Source organism: Lissotriton vulgaris, chromosome 9 (assembly GCF_964263255.1).
Source record: "Lissotriton vulgaris chromosome 9, aLisVul1.2, whole genome shotgun sequence".
NCBI classification, from domain to species: domain Eukaryota; kingdom Metazoa; phylum Chordata; class Amphibia; order Caudata; family Salamandridae; genus Lissotriton; species Lissotriton vulgaris.
The window spans coordinates 560,716,996-560,740,932 of NC_141697.1; the positions used below are offsets into that span (position 1 = coordinate 560,716,996).

Below are 23,937 nucleotides of genomic sequence, written 5' to 3' on the forward strand. Positions count from 1 at the left end.
CAGGGACTTTTATTTAAGCGTTAGTCTCTCTCTCTCTCTCTCTCTCTCTCTCACCTCTCTCTCACCTCTCTCTCACCTCTCTCTCACCTCCCCCTCACCTCCCCCTCACCTCCCCCTCCTCGAAACCCCCATCGCCCCCTACTATTCTCGTAGGATTTCAGTCCAGCCTCCATCTCTATCGTCTTTGGTCACAGGAGTACAGTACACAAGCTCTAGAGATTTTTTTTTCTCTTCTCCGGTTAGTGTCTATCTACAGTACACAAATTGTATGACACATCTCCTTTCTGATTTAGTGCTGATCAAGTGTGCTGAGTAACTGGTCGCGGTTTCAGAGCTGACTTGATAGTACAGACACTCAATTCCGCCCTTACGAGTTTAGAATTAAAGCTTGTGTGCTAGTCTGTCAAGTCACTTGCGTGTCTGGTTCTGGGGTGGCTATAGAGTGGGCACACGGAAAATGTGTTTGTCTCTATCTAATGAAAAATTGCTGTGCAGTCCAGCAATGCTTTAGCCCTTCCGTCCACACCCCCTCCCCCCCTCCCCCAAAATTAATCCTCTCCTCTCTAAATTAGAACTGCATGGACTGTATACTTGTTTCAGGCCCACTTTTCTAGACATCTATAATACTTTCAAAGTTTTCTGTAGTGTGCATATGGCCAAAGTGTCTGTCCTCCATGTGATGTCTGATTTGTGGTTTGTTGTTGAGCAGTCTTTCTCTAAGACTCTTCACTCCATTCCTTAGAGCTGGCTGTATCTGAAGGGTTCTTACCTGAGGTGTGATCGAAAGATGGAGATGGCCTTCATGGTCTGTGCCATTAACCCCTCAATCGATGTGCATACGGACAGCCTGGAACTTTTGCAGCTTCAGCAGGTGAGATATGGAGAGATTGCACCCATCTCTGACCTACAAGCCACACATGACAGGAGACAATTCCTTTCTGTTGTCCTGACTGACTTGTCTTGGCTGACCTAACCCTGCTCCTTTTCTTCCATATAGAAACTGCTCTGGGTTCTGCATGATCGGAATCATTTGGAAAGGTAAATATCTTAATTTTATGTAGGCTAATTGTTTATGTGTTAATTGATTTCTCACACCACACTGTTGTGTTTTGTAGAGATGCCTTGCATGTTTCCATGTTTTATGGGTCGTTTGTTTAACAGGTACCCGATGGCACTTGGAAATCTGGCAGATTTGGAGGAGATGGAGCCCACACCAGGTCGACCAGAGCCTCTTGTAATCTACCACAAGGTAAGGAATGTTATAAAGTAATATGATATTCTGGGGTGGGGGAAAGAGCTAGCAACTTGAGTGTCTGGGGTAGAAGATGTGCCCTTTCTACGAGCATCTGGATTTAAAGATGTTTCCTGCACTTGCCCCACAACTCTGATTGCTGTTTCCTTGTATCCCACAGATCCTCATATTCACCATATATATGGCCGCTCCCACTTCTCTACTACTGATTTCTCACTTGTATGCCGCCAGCTACCCCCTGCTGATGTTTGCACAAATTTGTACTTCACTCCTGACCGCTTGGTATTCTTGTATAAGCACCCGTGGCCACACTGCTCTCTCCTTTAACCCTTAAGTATGTAGCTAATTGACCCATCACAAGGACTAACTTCTCAAGTCATCCTTTAGTCTAGTCTCCTCGTACTTCTCATCCCTATTACTGATGGCTGCCAACTCCCTGCTCCAGTCTTGACTGTTTCTCACACACATTATGCGATATGCTTGTTCGTACTTCTCTCTGTTGGAGTCCTGACTGCTCTTACCTTTTTCCATGTACGCCACCCTTAGGCCTTGTAATTTAACCCATTAACAATCTCGCCTGCCTCTCATTCTACTGTACTATTGCCTTGCCTCTCGATTGCAGGCAGTCGACGCTGCAAAGAGATATTACAACAATGAGCACATCTATCCGTACATCTACTTGGCAGGATACCACTGCCGCAACAAGAATGTCAAGGAGGCGCTGGAGGCCTGGGCAGGCACCGCCACTGTCATTCAAGAGTGAGTTGCTTTCCTTCTTCCTTGGTGTCTTGCTGTGGTTTATAATCAGAACTTTCCAGTATACATACAAAACACTGAAATACATTAAGTGGCTAAACATTGACAGCCATACCCAGATAATGCTTGTAGTTAATTGTTTTTATTTTGGTGCTTTAACTTCCCTAATTTTCTAAAGAAATATAAAATGGAAGGAGTGGAGAACATGAGGTAGTCACACTAGTAGTTAAAAAAGAAAAACAAATAGAGAGGGGAATTCTAATAGGCAAACACCATTCAAGGATAGGGGAGATAAGTAAAGGAAATGGTGAATATCAGATTCTCCACATTTAAAAATGAGCTTTGGCAAAGCCAATAGGTCCCTCGTTGGCTGCTCACTTTTTTGCATTCCAGTTACTGGTTTTGTCATGCTTTTTGCAAATCTTTACTGCTTTAACTTCCATCTAAATAAGCATTGGCAAAAAACTAAATATTTTTGATCTAGAAAAACACTAGGGAAGAGAACTACTTTGTGGGTCGGTGTGTACCTTGTGAGTGGCCAGAACACGGTCAATGACAGTGCAATTAGCCAATGGCTGAAGTGAATTGCCCATGTGCCCCAAGACGGTATGCTGTAGTGGGCAGAAGAAAATTGAGAATGACACAATAAGGACCAATGGATGTACAGGACTTGTGGAAATGTGCTGTTAATGGGCACACCGGTGCAGGGGTCACCCTTCTCTGTCCACGGGTCCGTAGACCAACAAAATGGAGATTGGCACTGAAGCTGGAACGTCCATACAACACCCTCAATGTTCCAGGAGTTAGTACATTGAATACACAGACTATAGGGCTTATATACACACTTTGTTGCAGAGTAAGCATGTAGATACAAATAGAAGGTACAGGCCTACACATGAATTGTTACCGACATACATGAGCAGATGGAAGATCACTTAGTCAGCCAAGTGGGAGGGGGGAAAGAACTGCTTACAGCAGCCACAAGTAGTCGACAATTACATCTTTAAACAGGGTCATTTCAGCAGCTAAAGGCCTTTGCTCAGCACATAAATTGCTTTGGCCCAGTGCAGAAGGAGTTAACTAAAGTTGATGACACAAGCGGAATAGAAAGGCAAGCAACAGTGAAGCCAGAAGAATTACATAGCTAACAAAATGGATGCCACAAACAAGATGCCTTCAGCTTCTGCTAACAGAAATTATTTTCGATTTCCACAGACTAGCTGAAAGTCTCTACGTGAGTATATTATACACATATGATCTGCAACACACTGGCAAAGAAGGCTTACGGACTCATTCCACCTAAAGCTGCAGCCACTGCATTAGCATGTGGGTCCCACTCCCGGACATCTGCCAGGCAGCAACGTGGGCTTTCTTGCCCACGTTTACGAAGCATTACTGCCTGAACAGTGAGGTCCGTAGAGACTGGCATTTCATTTGTTGGGTCCTGCAGGATTTCCTAGTTTAAATTTGTCTGCAGACCCACCACCGGGGATGGTATTGCTTCGGTATCTATTCAATGATGAGGAATCTTCAGCTAGAAGTCTATATCAGATCAACTAGTTACTTACATTTGTTAATGCCTCTGGTAGAGACAGTATCTAGTCGCAGATTACTTCCCGACTAACCCATCCTCCCTGTTCTGCATTCAGATTTCTAGGGTCAGAGAGGATCCCTTTCAGGGCCCTAGTTTGGACACACCAGTGTCAGTGCATTTCATGGCTCTGTGCTTTTGTCGTGGAAAGTAACTGTCGTCAGAGCGCTGAGGTGGCGCCTATATAGGTGACGTGGATGTCTCTTCCGGCACAGACGCCGCTGCGTGGAGCCAATCGATGCCACATACCATCGCGCAGGGTTACTGCTCATGAAAAATCTTCCGGTTCCAGTCTGACGCCTGGGGACATTCAAAGATAAGGAGCCTGCGGGCAGATATTGTCTCTACCAGATAAGGTGCTACCGAAGGTAAGTAACCTGTTCATTTAGGGCACTTCAGATCAAAATGAGTACCCTGGCAAACCTTTCTCTAGCCTGAGCAACAGTCTGCTTTTGTTGCTTTTTTTCAGGTGCTAAATTAATTTTAATATTGGCTATAATAATTTTACATATTCTTTGCATTAGATTGACTGCAAATTAAGCCTTATACAATTATTCTCGAGGGCCCATATACTTCAAAATTCAAGTGTTTATGAAAGGTTCTATTGTTTTGTTCCATTACAAACCTTCTCTTGGTAAGGTCACTAGAGATTCATGGAACACCACCAGTCTGTTTTTCCTTCTCTGAATAGCCATTTGGTCTGCCTCAGTTTGCTGTAGGACTCGGGGAAATACACTGGATGTGGTTGGGATTAACCCGTTGACATGCAACACGTCCACATTCCAGATGGAACTCCACTACTGGCATGAAGCAGCCAGTATTTATCCTAGTTTAGTGGGTTTGTTGGGAAGCCAAGGGAACCAAAACTTTTGTATTTTTTGAGTTTTTAACGCTTTTCCAATCTGGACCTACATTTCCCATGTTTCTTGCTGTGTTCTTGGATTTTACTGGAATCTAGGGACTTGCTGCAAATAGTCCATTGAATATAGATTCTATTGAGGCTCCTTCCACCCTCGCCTGCTGGTTGGTATGTGAAACCCAGAGTGGGCCTGGGAGTGGGAATAAATCTGGCCCTGTTACGGGGAAGGTGTTGAACTAGATATAAAAGTAGATTGTCACTCGCCAGCTGTGCAGTTATTTTTCCATGTATGGCTTACTAGGCCTACTATTGACCAGAACTGCTCTAGTTGCAGGCAGTCCCATACTTGCTTATATTCCCTAACCCATCCATCATTTTCGTCCTTTCCCATTTTAAACAATCTGCTTGTGGTGTAATATGCACGGTGCACTATTTTGAGTTGTACTAGCCCAAAGCCTGCCCTGAGGGCTGCTTCTCTTGCGTGTTTGCATACCTTCCCCAATTCTTCCTACTATAGTATTCCAACATTTTGCTCCAGCCTATTTTTGATGGTGTCCAGGGGTTCTGGCGGTTTCAATGTAAACATTGAAAATCATCTCCACCCCAGGATTTTAACCTACTCCCAGATGACAGACAATTTTTTGACAAAGTTTTCATATATGTAGTGATTGCAAGGAGATTAACCCCTCCCATGCTCATGGCGAGCTCAGCTCGTCATGAGGCACGGTTGCGCTATGCTCCTGACGAGCTCAGCTCGTCATGACTGCCGTGGCGCTCACATGCGGGGATAATTCCCTTGCTGTGCTGAACTTTCCACGAAAACGGGTGTGGTCATGACTAGCTCAGGTAGTCATGAGCCCAGCGCAACCGTGCCTCATGACGAGCTGCTCGTCATGAGCACCGGAGCGCTGTGCGCGCTCCCCAGCACAGCGGGGGAAATTACCCTCATGGCGAAGGGGTTAAGTGTGATACAAAACACCAGAAAAAAGGACACATGCCATCAATTTGAATGTTGCGGTTTAGTGGAATTAGTTCTATTTTTGCAGGAGAGTTTTAACAGTTGGTCATTTACAGGAATTGCATAGTGTAAGGTTAAGCATCAGAAAATACATACAACTGTTTACCCCCTTGCTTTGTTTTCCTCCCTTTTGTTCGGCTAGTTATCCTGTTCATCTTTTCACACTTGTCTCTGACTTTCTCCTCAACATAAACAAATCAGTTCAATTAAGAGTCTTTACAATAAGGTACAAAAGAAACAAAAGTCTCTACTTAAAACATAGACTTCAAATGTCTGTCAGGCCTAATATAAAGAAATAATGATTCTTCTGAAAATTTTGTCGTAGATCATTACATCATTAACATATCTGTATACAAAACGCTCATGTGTTCTGGTTGAAATACATATTAACCATTAGAGAGAATTAAACAAATTAACTAATTCGAAATACAATACAAAGCTCCAAGGAGGTAAACGTTTGTAAATTGTTATTATTTTCTAAGAATCCAAATTCTCCAAAATGCATTGCCCTAAGCCACCAGGCAACTGTTATTTCCGGTCTGGCTTAGTGAAGATAAAGCTGCAGGGACTTTTAAATGGTCTATATGAAGAAACGGTGACTAGGTTATTCTGCTTCTTTTTTCTTATCTCTCACCACCCACCCACACTATGCTTGAGCAACTAGAGTAATATACCTCTGCACTCGCACACACCATAAATCTCTCATACTCTTATTGCAACCCCCCCACCCCCAACAAACTCAAACCAACTAACATAAGGCATACGTCTCCACTCTATTAACATACCCTCTCTCATCCTCCTGTTCTTTCTGCCCTCTCTACCTTCCCACCCCCTTTCATTGTTCACAATTTCCTGCTCACCCTCCTTTCTTTCCATCTACACACTATTCCCCTACACACACACACACCTACTAACCTTGAATCCTGTACAGGGTCAGACTAACCATCCCTTAGTCTCAAACAACATAACATCTGATTTAATAACCAATTTAGCTTCCTATTGTAATTTACCCTCTCAACCCTTCCTCACTCTACCTTATCACCTTGTTCACCCATCTTTCTTCATATTTTGTCTTCCAACCTTCAACTATTTTCTCTCCCCACTTCCCGGACCTTCACAACCCTCTCTCTGCATCCTACTTCTCCTGCTTTCACTCGCTCCCTACAGCACCTTTTGACATATGTCCACCTTTTTCTCTCTCTCAGCCCTTTCTCTCCTCCACAAACCTTGGTCTTTGGCCCTGACCTACCAATCATTGTCTCCTGATTTAAACAGACACATATCTTTTGTATCCAGTCTTTTTCTTCCCACATGAGCAAACACCACTTGGCCTATACCGTTCTGTTCCCTCCCTTGTTTTGGCATACACCCACCTCTTTCCACCAATTCTTTGTGCATCCTCCATACACAGAATTCCCTCCCCCCTATTCTGTTTCGTCTTATCAATTTATCTTCCATCACCCCTTTTCCCACCTTACCCGTTCGCCCACTTTCTCTATACCCCTTCTATTGGACACGTTGCCTTACTAACACTTCAACGATCCAACATAACAGCTTTGCTGTCACTACAAAATTTGCAGTGTCAAACTATTCTGATCCACACTCACTGCACTCCATCACAAGAGGCCACTGTACGTCATAATACAATACTTCCTCCAACATTTCACACAATATAATCCCACTTCATACACACCTCGGAGCTACCCACTACACAATACATTCAGAAGCCCAGACTTGACCGATCCACATACTAGATAGGAACCCTTTCCATCCTGGAGCACACTTCACCAGTACAGAACAAAAAGTAACACCACTGCACTCTGTTTATAAAACCTAACCATCTTATCGTTCCAGGCTGCATACACCATCAGCTTCTGTAGTGTTGTTCCTATATTCCCAATAGGCTCTGCGCATTGGAAAAACATAAACGATAGTTTAGACGTAGGACTGAGGTCGACTAGGTCTCTACTGAATATGTTAGGCTTAATTAGGTATGCCAGCTAGCTCAGAGGTCACTAGAAACGTTCTCGAATGAACAGGAAGGAGTTAACTTTCCTGATTTTGACAAGCAGGGATTAGTTTCTGACAACCGCATAAACATGACAACTTTGCTCCCTCCAGAATAAGGAGTATATCTTCAGAGTCGTGTGAAAACAATAGATAGCTATTTCACTCAGTCAATCGTGCATGCTTAGTTTCACCAAAGTGCAGAGAAATAGAGAGACTGGCGTTTTCAATAAAAGTGATTTATTGAGCAGTCTTCTTTCTCATGCAAGAGAAATGAATTGCCACAATTGCAATACTTATCATAAAGTAAAGTGCGTACAGTAAAAGGAGTATTATGAAATAATACTGTAAAAGCATTTATATGGTTTCTGAGCCATATGATACTTAAAACGGATAAAATATATACAATACATACAATGATAAAAGTTGACTAAACGTACTCAACTGGTGCTTCTAAAATACACCTACCCCGGTGTACCTAACCTAAGCCTAGTACGTGGGAAGGAGTAAGTGAGTTGCAGTTTAAGTTAGTTTTGCCAAGAATCTGAATCAAGAATTCCCTAAGGATCTAATCCCCTCCGTACCTTGGTTTTAGAATGAAGGAGGTCTTGTATCTCTTTCTGAGGACTCGATCTCCCAGCAACCCGCAAGGGTGACTGGAAACACTAGAGCTGGATTTCTCGGTAGGAGAAAAGACAGCGTATCTCTCAGTGCGTGAAATGGGAGGGTCGGCTTCCTTCGGCACTCGCATCAGCTGGGCTTTGGGTAAGTAGATAGCCGCTCTGCTCCAAACCACTGTGTGTTTGCTTAAGGCAAATGCTGGTATATTTATACCTGGAAGGTGCCGTGTTTGACGTAAGGTTGGACATAAGACGTCACTAAGAACTGTCACTAATAACTGGCAGTTCTTTCAGGACTCTCAGGAGTTCTAGGACAAATCAAAACAGAAGCAGGGGGAATTCCCAGGCTGCTGGAGGTTTGGTTTGTTTAAAGAACGCGTTGTACTTTCTAGGAGTCTAGGGAAGTAGCCTTGCCGTATTTGGACTGCATTGGCTATGACTAAATATGGATATGATTCGTATGCCTTTATAAGGATATGATTTGTTATAACCATATAAGGGCATGACTCGGGGAATATTTAATTAGGGTCCTAGATACGTTCACAACACTTCAGCACCCAACACCACAGTACTCCTACTTAATGCAGTAAACAAGATATACCAGTGCGCTACTTCCCTAATTACCCACTGCACGGCTCCATCATCACATGCCCACAAACACAAGTTCCCAGACACTTGAAATTGCCTTATTAACATACTAGCTACCAGAACAACCCCACCTGCTCCATATTCCCCAGTACACAACTATTTAAAGCCCTTATTATACCCAATAAAACACCATTCCTTTCCCTTCACCCCCAACCAGTCTAGAGCAACCTCTGATTCTGCAAGTAGCTAATAAACAAAACCATAAAAACAATACTTCTTTTAGAAGAACTATCCTATTGCTCTTGTGCAATGTGGAAAAGGACTTTGAATTCTTCAATTCCTCTTCTGCACAATCAATGACTTGACTGATCAGATGTACATCAGGATCTGTGACCACCCTTTGAATTATACCACCAAATTCAAGAACTCCCAACACCCAAGATGTGTAAGTCTTAAAAGCCAAATATCTTAAAAGGATATAGGGGCTCCCTTCATAGGGAATTAAGAACATCATAAACCGTAAAACTCTGGACAAGTGATTCAACCCACTTTCACTAGGGCAACGCCTGGCAATTCTAACATCACACCCAGCTTAAGGGACACAAATCAGTATGACTAGATGCTAAACCTTCTCCAGGATACTTGTTTCCTGGACTATTTCAGGCAGTATTGCTACCACAGTGCAACATAGTTCTATCCATAAAACACTTACTTGCCTCAAGAGGTGCTCCTGGACTGAACATGTGACAGACAAATAGCAGCTGAAACTTTTTAGGTGGAGGGCTAAAAGACCCTGTTTTTTTGTGTAGAAGTGATTAACCATAGACTTATGCGGGGATTACGATGAAAAGGTGCAAAATGTAGCCCACCCTTATGAAACACCTCAAGTCGGACGCCACCCCCCACTCCCCAAACTACACACTTATTAAAAAAAAGATACGGTTCAGGAATAACCACCCGCCCATTCAAAGCAATTGTAAGCAAACCTTGATAGTCTGAAAATTTCTTAAGGAAATCTTTGCAGGTGTGGAAGAGACGTAAAACAGAGATCCTCCTCAAGTTCAATTAATGAAAATGCAATCCAAACACACATTTAAATGGTGCACTTGGAACCAGATTTAGTGATACGATTGGTGTTCTCCAATACAAGAAAGTGGTTCAGTGCTCATGATGAGTGAACATAGAGTGAATACGTAATCAATGAACAGAAGTAGTCAAGAGCAAAATAGCAAAATGCCCAGTGAGTATTCAGCTAGAGATCTGGCAACCTGTGTCATTTCGCCACCTCACAAGATATTACATCTAGCTATTATCTAAAGGGTAGTGTCGACCTTCCGGCATGTGAAGAAATATTTGTAATGAAGCGTGTCTTCATTGGGGAAAAAACTAGTGGCGGCACCCTCTAGTAGTGCTGGAGGGGACCAATACTGTGAAATAAATCGCACAGTCAAGGCACCAGAGGCTATCCTCGCATCAAAAGCAATATCTGTGTAATTAGCTCTTGGATTGCATAAGAGCCTGTTAAGGTAGGAAACCTCAATGCTTCTTATCCTCGCTCAGTGTCTTCTGAAGTGCTGCCGACAATTGTGTCTTTATAGGACCAAGATACCACGAATTGATAAACACTTGTTTGAGGCATATGAGCTGCAGATCACACACTATGCATAAATCCCATCTGGTGTTGGGCCCGGATGTTTGCAGTATGTTATTGTCTTGGAACAAGTCTTTGGAAGTCACGAGATTGGTGGCTCCTCCTCTGGACAATAGTGCGCATGGGCATCGCCTCCATCTTCAGATTGTTTTTTTCCGCCATCGGGCTCTGATGTGTTTGACGCGTTCCAGTTTGGTGTTGTTACCGATCACCCTTTTCGACCCGCAATCCTTTACCCTTTCTTCGGTATTGTCTTTGATAGTTTCCCATTCGACGCGCATCCCTACAAACTTCAACTCTTCGGTTCCGGTCATCTGCGCAGGACTTCGAGCCGATCTGCGCCATCTGGCCTTTTGGCTCATGGAAAGGACTCCTTTCAAAAAGTGTCCTCAATGTGGATCCAAGTTTTCACATGCCGATCTTCATGAAGTGTGTAACCCCTGCCTTTCACCTGAGCACGAGGCCAAAGACTGTCCGGCTTGTGCCTCTCTCCGCTCCATGAATAACCATAAGATATCGTCTAGCTCGAAGAAGCATAGCTCGAACTTCAATATAGATACAGGACAATATCTTCTAAGAAGGCATCAATGTACGGGAGAAGGAGCAGATGGAAGAGGGCACCTTTAGCGCCTCCAAAGCCAAAGAATTGGACGTCGAAGACCTCACTACAGGGCTGCGGGTAGTAAGTACTGACGTCGACCCCCCCCCACCCACGCAAAGGCTTCGGTAACACCTTCACCTTCGGGCCTAGGTGCACACTGGGATAAAACTTTCCAAGCCCCGCCTTTGGGCCCGGCAAAGAAGTCCACATATAAGCCTTCAGGCCACTTGGGATCGAGCCAGCCTACCATCGGTGCCAAAACCCCATCCTCGGCACCAACAACAAAAGACAAGCCAAAAGACAAACCGTCGTCTTCGTCTGCACTGAAGCCTGGTTCCACATCGCCGCACTCCGCACCGAAATCCACAAAGACTGAACTTTTGGATCCGAACCAAGGAAACAACCGGTTTCGAAAAGCACTACTAATCAACCTTCGGATCCGAGATAATCATTGGAATCTAAAAAACAACCGGTTCCGAAGACACCTGGCACACACACTTGGGATCTGAAAAAATCATCAGAACTGAAAAAACAACCGGTTCCAAAGACCCCAAGCAAACCTTCGGAACCCAAGAAAACTCCTGATTCCAAACCTAAGGAGCATAAAAAAACTCTGAAAACTGTGCCACACAAACACTCGGACCCGAAAAAATCAGCACAGAAACAACAAACTCCAGAGGAGGTGCTTTTTTGACCAGATGCAACCCAAAAAACTCAGGAAATAGACCCAGGAACAGGTCATCTTAGAATTAGTCCTTCCAACGAAAGGAAATTGTACAAACCTAAACACCTCCATTTCCTTTAAAGAAAAGAGACATTGCTACTTCTCCTTTAAGGATTCCTTCTCCACCTCCTCCACAATAAATCTCTCCTATCCCATCTCCAGTACCCTCACAATCTCCTCCACCTCCAGATGACGAGGGCAGCAGTGGGGACGAAGGGGATGATGAACCTTTAGGGGAACCTAGTCATCCTTATATCCCAAATGACCCATGGGAAAATTATGGCACACCAGATGTTCTTAATGTACCACAAGAGGTTGTCTACTCATCTAGACCATCCCCTCCAGAGGACACTATAAGATACTCAGCTTATACACAGGGCTGCAGAATACCACAGGGTAAATTTAAATACAGACCCTATAGAAGAAGACTTCCTCATGGACACTTTTGCAACATCTCAAAGGTCCACTTCCATTCTCCCAATGTTAAAAGGGGTAATCCAACACGCTCCTGAAGTCTTTAAAGACCCCGTAAGGGCTAGAGTCAATTACCCCAGTGTAGAAAAAAGTACAAGGCAGCCCCAACTGACCCTGCAAACATTAAAGGCCAGCTTCCCTTAGATTTCTTGATGGTCTCCAACGCCAGGAAAAGAGCTAACTCCCAAAGCTCAGGCGATTCTTCAACGCCTGACAGAGTCAAAACTCTTAGACTCATCTGCTAAAAGAACGGCGTCACAAGCAGCCAATATATGGGGAATTACCAACACATAGGCCTTACTAGCTAGGTACGATAGGACGCACTATGATGAACTAGAGACACTACAACACCTTCCAGATCAATATAAAACAAAGGCCAATGATCTCATACAGGAATGTAATTAATAACCAATACCTCCATTCGATGTGCTCTAGATGCGGCAGACACAGCCTCCAGAGCTATTAATACCAGTGTACTTTTACACAGACATGCCTGGCTAAGGATTTCAGGGTTCAAACCAAAGGTTTAGACTACCATACTGAACCAACCCTTTGACCAAGAGCACTTATTCGGACCTACAGTAGATTCATCTTTAGAAAATATGAAAAAAGATAGACACTGCCAAATCAATCGGAGCTTTGCAATCGCACGCTCCCAGAAGTACCTTTTGTCGCTCCTCTTATAGGGGCGCCTCTAGAGGCTTTAATACTGATAACTCCTCCACTTCCTATAAAAGCCCGCAAAGAGACAGTACTGCTATGCAATCTATGCATAGTGTATGATCTGTAGCTCATATGGCTTGAACGGAAAATGCTACTTACCAGTATGCATCTGTTCTTGGCATGTAGAGCTGCAGATTCACACACGCCCACCCACCTCCCCGGCTACCTTTATCTGTTCCATTATCATCTTAATTAGATACAACATACATGGACATCTCTTTTTGTTTCTCACAAAACTCCATCATTTCCCTTATTGGTGAAAAACCAATCTGAATATGGAGTCGATGCCCATGCGCACTATTGTCCAGAGGAGGAGTCGCCTATCTCGTGACTTTAAAGAATTGTTCCATGACCATAACAAACTGCAAACATCCCGGCCCAACACCAGATGGCGATCTATGCATAGTGTGTGAATCTGCAGCTCTACATACCAAGAACAGATGCATACTGGTAAGTAGCATGTTCCTTCTGTGCAGATGTCAAGGAACCTAACTGCAGCCCATTATTAACCATAAAGCATGCACAACAAATAAGTTCACAATCCTATTGATGCAATCAAATACTCCCTCCAAAGGTACTCTGTTGCCCTGCCATCCATACCTTTTGGTTGGTTGCTAGTGATAACAGGAGCAGTCTGTGGTGATCAGATACCTGCCAATCATATCTGAGCCAATGATAGGGCATCTAGAAGGCCAAAAAATAAAATAAACCTAATTTGACAAATAAGGGACATAGCTTTACCTGATGCAATAGTTTAATTTAATTTCTTTAAACCGCAGATGAAGATGTCAGGCATTTATCTGGCTATTGTGAGCTGTTGTATTAGCTGCTCTGGCTACTATATTATCCTGGGACTGGGAGGGAAAGGACCATGCGCGTTGCTACATGCTTCTTTACACTCTGATTCTTTCTCACCTTGGCCTTCTCTTTGCCCTTTCACTCTTTATTTCGCTCTTTCTTGTCTTCTCCTTCACATCTTCCCGGTTTGTCTACCGTATTACATTATTTTCCACTCCATATTGTGCCCCTCCCCCTTTTTGTCCTGCTCCACCTCTATTTTACTCTGCTCCACATCTATTTTACTCCCTCACACGTTCTTTCTGTGTCACTCTTGCTCTTCCTTCTATTCTAACGTCTCTGCAATATTTGCTGGTACTCCACCAGTATGTCCCCATCAGGTTACTCACTCTTTCCATTATCTTATCTTCTATGTGTCATTTTACTTTCTCTCTTTGCAACATAATGTCTTTCTGTCCCTCATAGTCTCTGAGCTTCCTTTTACTTTTAATTTTCTGCTGGGATTTCCCCCTATTAAATCCCATCTCATTCTTATTCCCGACATTTTTTTTCTTGAAGACTCTATCTCTATAACCTTAGTTGCATTTACTGTTCTGTCTGTCTCCACAGCTACAACTATTGCAAGGAGGATGAGGAGATCTACAAGGAGTTCTTTGACATTGCCAATGACATGATCCCCAACCTGCTGAAGGAAATTAGCAGCCAGACGGAACCAGCTGATGGCGACAAAAAGGGGGTGAGGTAGTTTGGCAAATAGATTTGGGGAAGAGGGCATTCTTGTTGCAAGACAAAGTGAAGAAAAGGAATAGACCTGGTTTTTATGTGATCTATAACTTCACAGGAGTGACAATTCCTTGTTCTGAGTCAAGTAGTTAAATTGTTGTGGCGTTTAATGCCAGATTATAGCTGGCAGCAATCTGTATATATCTTATCTGCCTTATCTCCTCCTCTTCCCTCAGGTTATCCTGTAACAATAGGGAGTCATCAGTAACCTTCACAATTAATTTCTCCTTGAATTCCTGAAGGTTCGGTCTCTTCTGAAGTGTGGCCTGACTCTAGTCTGGAAGTACCTGTATCCTTGCTCCCTTTCAGTGAAGATCGTTGAAGCCCCCCCCCCCCCCAAACAGACACACACACTTGAGTATTATCGCTGTCTAACTAGGATTCACCAAGACCACCATGGCAGTGCTAGCTCTCTGATCAGCGGGGTCCCTCAGTTGCAAGCCTGACTATGCATTTGTCTTGGATCTTTTATCACTTTCCACTCTTTCTCCAAACATCTCAGGGTGATTAGGGTGGCTGGAGCTGGGCCATGAATCCAAAGCCTGCAAATACTGCCGTGCTCCGAACTCCAAGTCGGTCCGGGAGAATGCCTTGAATCTCCTGGTCGCTTTGAACTGTACTACTCCTTACTGCTTCAGCTCTCCGAGTCGCTCCCTGTTGGTCTTCGCCAGGTAAACCCAAAAAAAAGAAAAAAGGCCAAGAAGTCGAAACACTCGTTTGCTGTAGTGGTGTGGAGGGCAGCTGAGGCCCTGGTCCTTACGGTGCTCTTGGTGGCAGTTGAGACCAACGTCTTTGCAAGCGGTGCTTCAATCTGGGTTAACCCCCACGGAACCTCTTCTCCCCTCTAATGAAAGCCTCATTAATGTTCTGCTTGCGTCCGTGGCCAAGCATTGCACAAGCACGTCTGTGCATAGGTAGTTGGCCACCGTCGGCACCCCACTTCTGGGGATACAGCATACCCTACCCAGCTCTCCACCTCTGAGAGCCTGGTCGTCCAGGCCTCTATGTTCAAAGTTAACCTTGGTGCATTTCCTTCCACACCACCAGATGGAGAATCTAAGGTACTGGATACCTTTTGGCAAGAGGATTTTCTCTTCCAAAAGCCTTGCACTGTGGTCAGTGACCACTGCATGCCTCTTGGGCCATTATTCCACACAGTATGGGACTCTGTTGTGCAAGTGCTTCCCCTGGTCTCAGAGCAGGCCTGGGACATCATGACCCAGGCTATTGCCAATGGCTGGAATGCAGCAAAGTTCACAATATGCTTTGGACTGGAAATCCCAGATAATGGTAGAGCTTCTAAGGTAGTGCTTTGTCTCCACACCTTGCTGAGGTCAACTGACTGCTCGGGGGATGCCCAGTTATCTGTTATGGACCTTTTTGGCATCAAAGCAGATTCAGCGCTTGAGCACTTTAAGGACAGTAGGGCCGCCTCCCGGTTCTACATGAATGGCCCCATGCCAGCCCCATTATGCCTTGCTCTCCTGTGGCTACAGTAGGGACTACCAGCTGCCTCCCTCTCTACCCAGTCATAACATCAAGGAGTGTCCCCTATCCTTTTGTGGCCGTGGATGCGCCTCCCACAAGCCTTGTGGGACCTAAAGCCAGATATCGGCCAAACCCATTCCAAACCCCCTGCAGCAGCATCTGCTTCCTTTTAATAGCCCTCTCACCATCACGGGCAGCAGATCGGCGGCAGGATTAAGCACCACCTGTTCAGTTGGCAGTCCATCACTTTGGGTAAAGGGATGCTCCAAATTGCTCAGTGGGTGTATGCCCTTACATTCACTGAAACCCCGCCGCTCATGCCACCATCCTGAGAGTGGCTGACAGAAGATCACCCCTCCCTTCTGCTTCAGGAAATGCAGGCTCTTATGACCAAAGGAGCTCTATAGAGGGTGCCGACATCAGAAGTAGGTTGTGATTTGTATTCCTTCAACCTTCTGGTGCCCAAGGAGGACTTGGGCCGCCGCCCTATGCTCAGTGGCGGCTGGTGACATTTGACAGTGGTGAGGCGTGGCATAATTGTGATATGCACTGCAGCGAGCAAGCCTGAACAACGTTGGGGGGGTTGCGCCCCCCCCCCCCCCCAAGAAAAATTTGAAGAGAGAGTGGACAAACTGTGCATTTTCAAGCAAATTTGAGGAAGCAGGAAGGTTAATAAAGCAGTTAGTGCTGGGCCTAATAAACATAGATCGGTCACTGCGCCTCCCCTCACTCCACATAGCTTTGCTCTTGTACCTTCACCCAGCTCTACAGAGACCCATGAATGGTCTGACATAGCATGACAAGACGATGAATGCACAAACCCTGGTATGCAATAGCTATAGAATTAATGTCATAATAGTCACTCGCAGCTAAAGTCACACACGCATATGAGCAGGGGGCGTAACTCACACCGATAGGCTCATGGGACCCCCAACGGACAGTAACTTTATTACATATTCGTGCTCAGGCCATCTCCCAAATCCTTCCTGCTGTGATAACACAACCAGTCATAGTCAAACCGTCACTCCCACACATACGTTCACCCACTCTCTGGCTATGGACGATTCTACATTCAGGCCAGTGCCAAACAGGTCTTTTCTGAAAGGAGTGCGTGCCAAGGTAAGCAACCGTTGGAATTTCAGTTAAGAAGAGACCCGACGGAGTCCCCGTTCAGTGTGAGCTCGTCCTGCGGAGCCCAATCTTTACTTGTTAATATCTGGCGCGTGACTTTACAGTCCGTGCTGACAAACTGCACAACGCATAACAAAAAGTGCTGCAGTAGGACTTTCTGTAAAACTGCAGATATCTGTGCATGCCGGATGCAAAGAATGACAGCCTGGGGAGAATTGCTCCTAAAGCTCGTAACAAGAGAGCACACTGTGAGCAAGTGGCCCCGCCAGGACTATCGGGGAGTCCCTTCTTACAGTGCAGTCAGCCAGTCACAAGTCTGACATGCACTTACACGCTACTTAATTTACCGCTTCACTGCGGCCGGAATTCCCTTGCGGTGTGGAAGAATTCCACGCGTGCGCGGTTCGGACGGCCCCCGGCCATACTCTGCACATGCCCACCGTGACGTCAGACACATGGAAACGGTTAATGGTGTTGAAAATGTTTATATCAAAGGCTTCAAGTTTATAAGACGACACAGAGACCCTCCGGGTTGGCGGAACCACTCAGTACTTTTAAAAGAAAAAAGGTGACGTGTTTTGTAAACAGACAAAGTAGACCGGCACAACCAGCCCTCCCCTCCCTGTAACATCCCAAGTGGCAGCAGAAAGGTAAAATACCAGCCGCGGCTGGCAGGCTTGTGGGGGAATAAAAATAATAAGTTACCTACCTTACCGCCGGCGACGACTCCTAGTCCGCTCCCACCCGGTGTAATGGGATCCCATGTGTTCTGAATCCTGGGGGAACAGGAAGCAGCCAGCAGGAAACTTTCCTCCCCCGGCCCTAAGCCAATCACAATGCTGCAATGGCAGCATTGTGATTGGTGAGGCGCAGCGGAGAGCGCCCCAGCCAGGCCATTTTCTCTGTGTAGGCTGCATCATGCAGCCTTCATAGAGAAAAAGGGAGACTGCGCATGACTGAGTTGGTCAGCCCTGGGGGCCGACCAAACAGTCAGTGGCTTGCCCCACAACAGTGGGGCAAGCCACTCCCGCCCCTGACCAGGTACTTCTGCTTTCTCGCAGTGTGAGAAGCAGAAACATAAAATGGTAGTTTTACCATTTTATGTGTCTGCCTTCTCGCACTGCAATACAACTCCTTGCTGCCAATACGGCAGTATCTTGGCATGAATGTCATTTTGTGCTCATTGTGTACCTCCTGAAATATGTGCTCTGGATGAAAATATTAAGAAGATTCCTAGAAAGGTTTGTGGTTACAGTGGAGGTTCTTTGTATGTAAATTAAAACATCTTGATTTTATGCCATTACTAGAGAGACAACTCCTTTTACTGAGAAATGTAATTAAGTCAAAAAGATAATCAAAAATAGAATTAAACATTGGATACATTGGAGGATAACAGCATAAATTAAAAATGCTCGTTTCATTACTGTAGAAAAATTTTAAGAAAAGTGTTTTAACCCACTTTGAAACGATTGCTTTTTGTTGCAGTGATATTCATACACGCACACACCAATGAATGGTATGTACATAATGTTTCTCTCTTGCAGGGCTCACCAACACATGCGCCAAGCACCGCTTTACAGGATGAGGAATGCTTTGCTCACCTGCTGCGCTTCTATGACGGCATCTGCAAGTGGGAGGAGGGCAGCCCAACACCTGTCCTGCATGTTGGATGGGCCACCTTCCTAGTGCAGTCACTGGGCAGGTTCGATGGACAGGTGAGACTCCGGGTTGATGGGGCAAAGTGAAGATGTGGTTTATATTATTGCTACAGGGAGAGGGAGTTGGGAGCAACAGCGGCAAAACTTGTGGGGTACATTCTATTTGAAAAGGGCGGGTGCCAAACTCTTAAGTGGATGCTAATTGTGAGTCTGGGAATCGTTTTCGAGGGTATGAAGTAGAGTAGTTGTTGACCCCATCATGCTTAATGGGTGTACCTCTTTCTCTTCAGGTTCGTCAGAAAGTCCGTATTGTAAGCAAGGAACCTGAAGCTAATGAAGATGATGATCAATCTAGTGAGGACATGCGGGAAGGCCGTCGACGGGGCCCGCGCCGTGAGTCCAAGCAAGAGGAACCACCCTTGCCTAAGAAGGCCGCCAGTGAGAAAGTTGTTGACCGGCGGCGCTCCAGCCAGAAGGCAGCTGTGGAACGACCAGTGGAGAAGGAGGAAGAAGGAGTTCAGCAAAAAGAAGAGGGGCCTCCCACAGCACCAGCCGTAGTGCCTGCGCCACCTGATGGGCCGGTGGTAGTCTTCCAGAGCGAGAAAATGAAAGGTATGAAGGAGCTACTAGTTGCGGCCAAGGTGAACTCAAGCGCCATAAAACTGCAGTTAACGGCCCAGTCACAAGTACAGTTGAAGAAGCAGAAGGTGTCCACATCCAGGGACTATACCCTTTCTTTCATGAAGAGGCAACGAAAACTGATGTGATCACTTGGGAGAGGGTGGATGCATAGGTTTAAACTCCCTTCAAAGGGGTCTGAATAATCATCCCAGGAATGCTTCTAAATCCAAGAACTGCACCTTCCTGCGTGAAGAATGCTGACTTGAGCCGTATGGGATTTGATGAAGAAGGGGGATCCTGGATGGAATTCTTGTCCTTATCCCAGCCTCCTATGGAAAATCTAATGACCAACCTTACTTTTCCAGAAGCGACCATCCTTTTCCTGATGGTGATACGGAACCAAATGTGTCAAGGTGTTTCCAATCAGATCAACTCTGGAAAAACCTTTGAGTTAACATGTTGTATGCTAATAATGTCGCCCATGCCAGTGTTCATTTTCATAGATAAGACCAATCTTCCATGAAGAGACTATAGTAACATTTGAGGTGTAAAGACTGGGAACATTTAGACATAGGCATTTCATTTTGACAAATACCTCCAGCAGCTCCTCAATGCTCCTTTTCCAGAGACTGCACTTTACTCTTCTGGTAGAAGGGCTGCAGGCTGGTGATGGAAGATGCTTCCATAACTTGAATTTTCCTGGTATGAGTTGTTCGTTATGTGCCTTTCGCAGGACAAAAATTCGGCATCTTGCTAGTATAGTAATTACTTCAATGAAGCAGTGGCAGCTGACTAAAGTAGCATTTCTATAGACACCGTTCTGTTTTACATAGAGGTTGTAGGATACTACAGTAGAAACATTTTAAGACTTTGATAAAACGCTGTGATGTAGGAATGCTTGATTGAAGCAAGTAAAATGAGCTCTGAGCAACCACTGTGGCCTAAATTCTAACCAATTGTTGACTTGGTACCTGCCCAATTTTTGTGATCGCTTTCAGCCTGCTTGGTTCTGTGTACCCAACTTAACTGATCTGGGAAGATGCTATGCAAATATTTAGTGATTCAGTAGATGAAAGTGCAGAAATGTAACTTTTTTGAAATCCTTTTGGGTTGCATAGCATCTGTGGAGAAGACCTCAAAGCTGCCTGTCATTATTTCCTTTTTCAAAGATGGAACAGTTTTCTTTTTCCACTGACACGTTCTCTGCTTTCAGACAGCTGGTTTATTTTCATCAGCTTAATGTTTTCATCAAAATAGCCTGTTCGCCACATACGCTGCCTGCCTTGCATTTCCTGACTAGCTTATTTTATGAGGCCCGAATCTATCTGGTAGAAGACCTGTTGGCCACAGTCAATGACGGACTTGGAAGATGGTGCTGATTTGTATTTAGCAGCTTTTACATGTGTGGGTAAGGTCTAAGAACTACAGAAACCACATTTTCAGTAGGGTGTAGCTTATATCTCTAACAGTTCTCAATGTAATGGGTAAATCATCTTGACTAGAGTCGGTCACAATCTGCTCTGTTGCTCACAAACAAAAGCGCTGAATGATGTCATTCTTTCAAGATGTAGAGCGGGTGTGATCACCAGTGCTTCCATTGAAAAGGCAACTTGTTTAGTTTAAAGAAAGCCGCAAGAAACAGGTATCCGTGCCACAATCTATGTGTAAATTTCAGAGTTGGGATGGAGATGACTATCAACTGCAGCAGCGTCCGGTTCTCTTGTACCTTTTCAACGTATGTTTTTCATGGTGGTAGAGTTTTTTTTACCAGATAACCATGTTGAACATCTCCTGTGTCTGATGTTGAGTTGCAAAAATAAAAAGCATTCCACTTCCTAGTGGAGAACGTTGTATGTATTGGAGAATCAGACAGCAAAAGGAAACTAATTTGAGATGAAACAGTTGGAGCGAGCATTTGTTCACCAGATAGCTGTGATGACCCCCATATGTGCAGCTTAGTAATCGGGGCATAGAGGGAGAGTGTTACCTTGAGGTGTGTCCATGGCGTATATGGGATATGACCCTTTGAGCAGGGTTGGGCATTATTCCATCAAACTCCACTAAGTAGACCAGAGAAACATAGAATATACACCCACCCCCCAACTGGATCCACCAAATTTGCCCACACTTACCCCCATCCATGTCCTCCCAACAACTTTCTATGCACAAGGACTTGAAGTCCTTGATGGCAAAGCTTGGTTTGCCTTCTCTCCTGTTTTCTTCTTAATTTCGTAGTTGCATCCCGTTTTGTGGCAGACCTTTTTAATTTTATGCAAGTATTGTTTATTGCTATCGAAGTAATTGTTCAAATTCCAACAACCTTTCGTTTGAAGGAGTCTGGGTCTGCACTTCAACCAGACCTTCCCTCTGCGTAGTATCCGATTGTGCTTGTGCTAGCCAATTCTGGAGTTGTTTTTTCCCCCGTGTTAATTCAATTCTGAAATCTAAAGAGTTCTCGACTGCCGCTCACACCTTTCCTGTAGTGTTTACATAATTAAGTCAGACACCTTCTTTTGTGGTCGCTGGACTTTAAACCACGCAGAATGTGGGTCACATTTCCCTTTCTAGGCTGTCTCCATTATTTCCTTATTTTTCTAAGTTATGCCCTCTAAAATGGCCACAATAGCCCAACTGATGCCCCTCACAAACGTTTACAGTAAAAATATTTCTATTTTATTCCACCAGCTTTACTCTTTTACCCAAGTCACCACAAAAGGACTTCCATAATCTCACCTGCCATTTTGGTGCTCTTTGGACACAGAAAGGCAAGAACCCTAGAGGCAATATGTAAGAATTTACAACACTGTGGTTGAACTTCTTCTACACTTTCATTTGAAAGATTCGAGACTATCAAAACTACTTTTAAAAGTTGAATTTCTTTCTTCGGATCAATCTCTGTGATGCATTCATAGCTGAAAAAAAATGCTTAAACATGACTTTGTGCTTTTTGGTTTTTTTGCACAGGAAACACCTGTCACTTTGACCATAATGCTCATGTTTTTTCTTTCCGCCTTCCACTGTTCCCATTGTTAAAATTATAGTCCTGCTCCGGATGCAAGGAAATTGTGGCTGGCTCTTTTAACCTGACTGATTTACACTGGCAGAGCATAACTGCATTTGTACTTGCTTCACTGATAGAAGACGAGAGCGTTGTAGAGGAGCGGACTAGGACATTTTCACCAGTGAAGTATGACAATTAGATTTGGTTGTAACAGCACAGAAATGAAAAACAATATATTTTTACACGTAGAAGTACAATTTTAGTACTCTCAATTCTAAATAAAAATGTTAATGTCAATTGTTCTTTCACATGATTTAGTCTTGCCCAACTGAAGCATACACGGAGGCTGAATTCCACCTCATATGTAGCCTCTTTTAGGTGGGCATTCCAGAGATTTCAATGTACAGAAAGTACTGATACGTGAAGTTATTAAGAATCACTATTAGCTATCAGCTATTAAAAAAAAAACTACTACTGAAATTCAGTAAATATGAATGACCCTAGGCTTAGACTAACAGCCTTGTGTCTCGTTGCGACATTCTGGGAGATTGGAGGTGGGACAGAGATGGTGGGAAAAAACTTTCTGTGAATAGAAGAGGGAATTACCGCTCCTGGGTGTGTCTACCGCTCACAGTATGTGGATTGTTCATGAGCACTGGCCAATGGGGCAGGAGGGAACCTTAATAATTCCTGCAACTGCAATCTCTTTCAGCAGGAGGAGCAGCATGAGCAGTTTTGAGGGGGGCTCAACTTTTCAAAGGAGTACAAAGTTGTACTAGCCATATATTATCGAGAAGTATTATACTGTCTGCATCTGGTTGCTCACAATACGGGCACCTGTATTATCAATGCGGTATCTCAGAGAAGTGCTTTAGGGGCTTTCTACTACAAGAGGTAGCTCAGAGAAGTACTGTAGGGGCCTACTTCAACCAAGGTTTTCTTGTATAATATTAGCTTGCTGTGAGTGATGTACTTTCTCCATCAGAACTTCAGAGTTTAATAGTAAATGTCTGCACCTTCCTGAAACTGGAAATACTGTCCACGCACTTCTGATACTTTCTTTTTGCAGATGCAGTCTCTTAAAGTCCTGGCTTGACCCAATTGTTCTATGCAAGGTAAACCCACTTTGCGCAGATTTCTGTAATGAGAGCAGCTGGTGTGCACATCTTGTGTCAATAAGTAAATCTGGCTGCCAGATAGCTGGGGACTGTTTTGATAATGGTTTCAGTGCACTCTGCATCGTGATGTAAGGATGCCCTATCAGCAGACAAGTGCAATGCAGGCACGGTAGGGTGTTGTGTTTCCTGAGGTTGACAGCCACTGGCAAATAAGAGCCATGCAATACAGAGCAATGCTGTTGTGTTTTTTGCAGGTGTGGCTAAGCAGCAGTTTGTCCTCCCAATGAAGTCTGCTGAAAATTAATATACAGTCCATTTCAGTTGTTAAGCTTGGATAAAATTGTTGAGTTGAGGAAACCAGTAGTTGTTGGCTTTAGTATCTATGTTGAATGGTTTTATGATTTTACAGCGCATTCCTTTGTAACGCATACCTTTACCGCGCATGCGTTACAACACGAATGCAATCGCTATGCAT

The 23,937-nt window shown here is 44.4% G+C and overlaps 1 protein-coding gene across 1 annotated transcript in view; it reads left to right on the forward strand.

Moving 5' to 3' along the window:
• MEN1 (menin 1) overlaps nucleotides 1-22,646 on the forward strand; it is a 145,884-nt gene extending 123,238 nt beyond the window's left edge. The window contains exons 5-11 of the mRNA XM_086938084.1: nucleotides 743-871; nucleotides 998-1,038; nucleotides 1,162-1,249; nucleotides 1,875-2,011; nucleotides 14,272-14,398; nucleotides 18,609-18,779; nucleotides 19,013-22,646. Of these exons, the coding sequence (XP_086794210.1) occupies nucleotides 743-871; nucleotides 998-1,038; nucleotides 1,162-1,249; nucleotides 1,875-2,011; nucleotides 14,272-14,398; nucleotides 18,609-18,779; nucleotides 19,013-19,489 (1,170 nt within the window). The 3' untranslated portion in view covers nucleotides 19,490-22,646. The remainder of the gene's footprint in view (nucleotides 1-742; nucleotides 872-997; nucleotides 1,039-1,161; nucleotides 1,250-1,874; nucleotides 2,012-14,271; nucleotides 14,399-18,608; nucleotides 18,780-19,012) is intronic.
• Nucleotides 22,647-23,937: the final 1,291 nt, after the last annotated feature.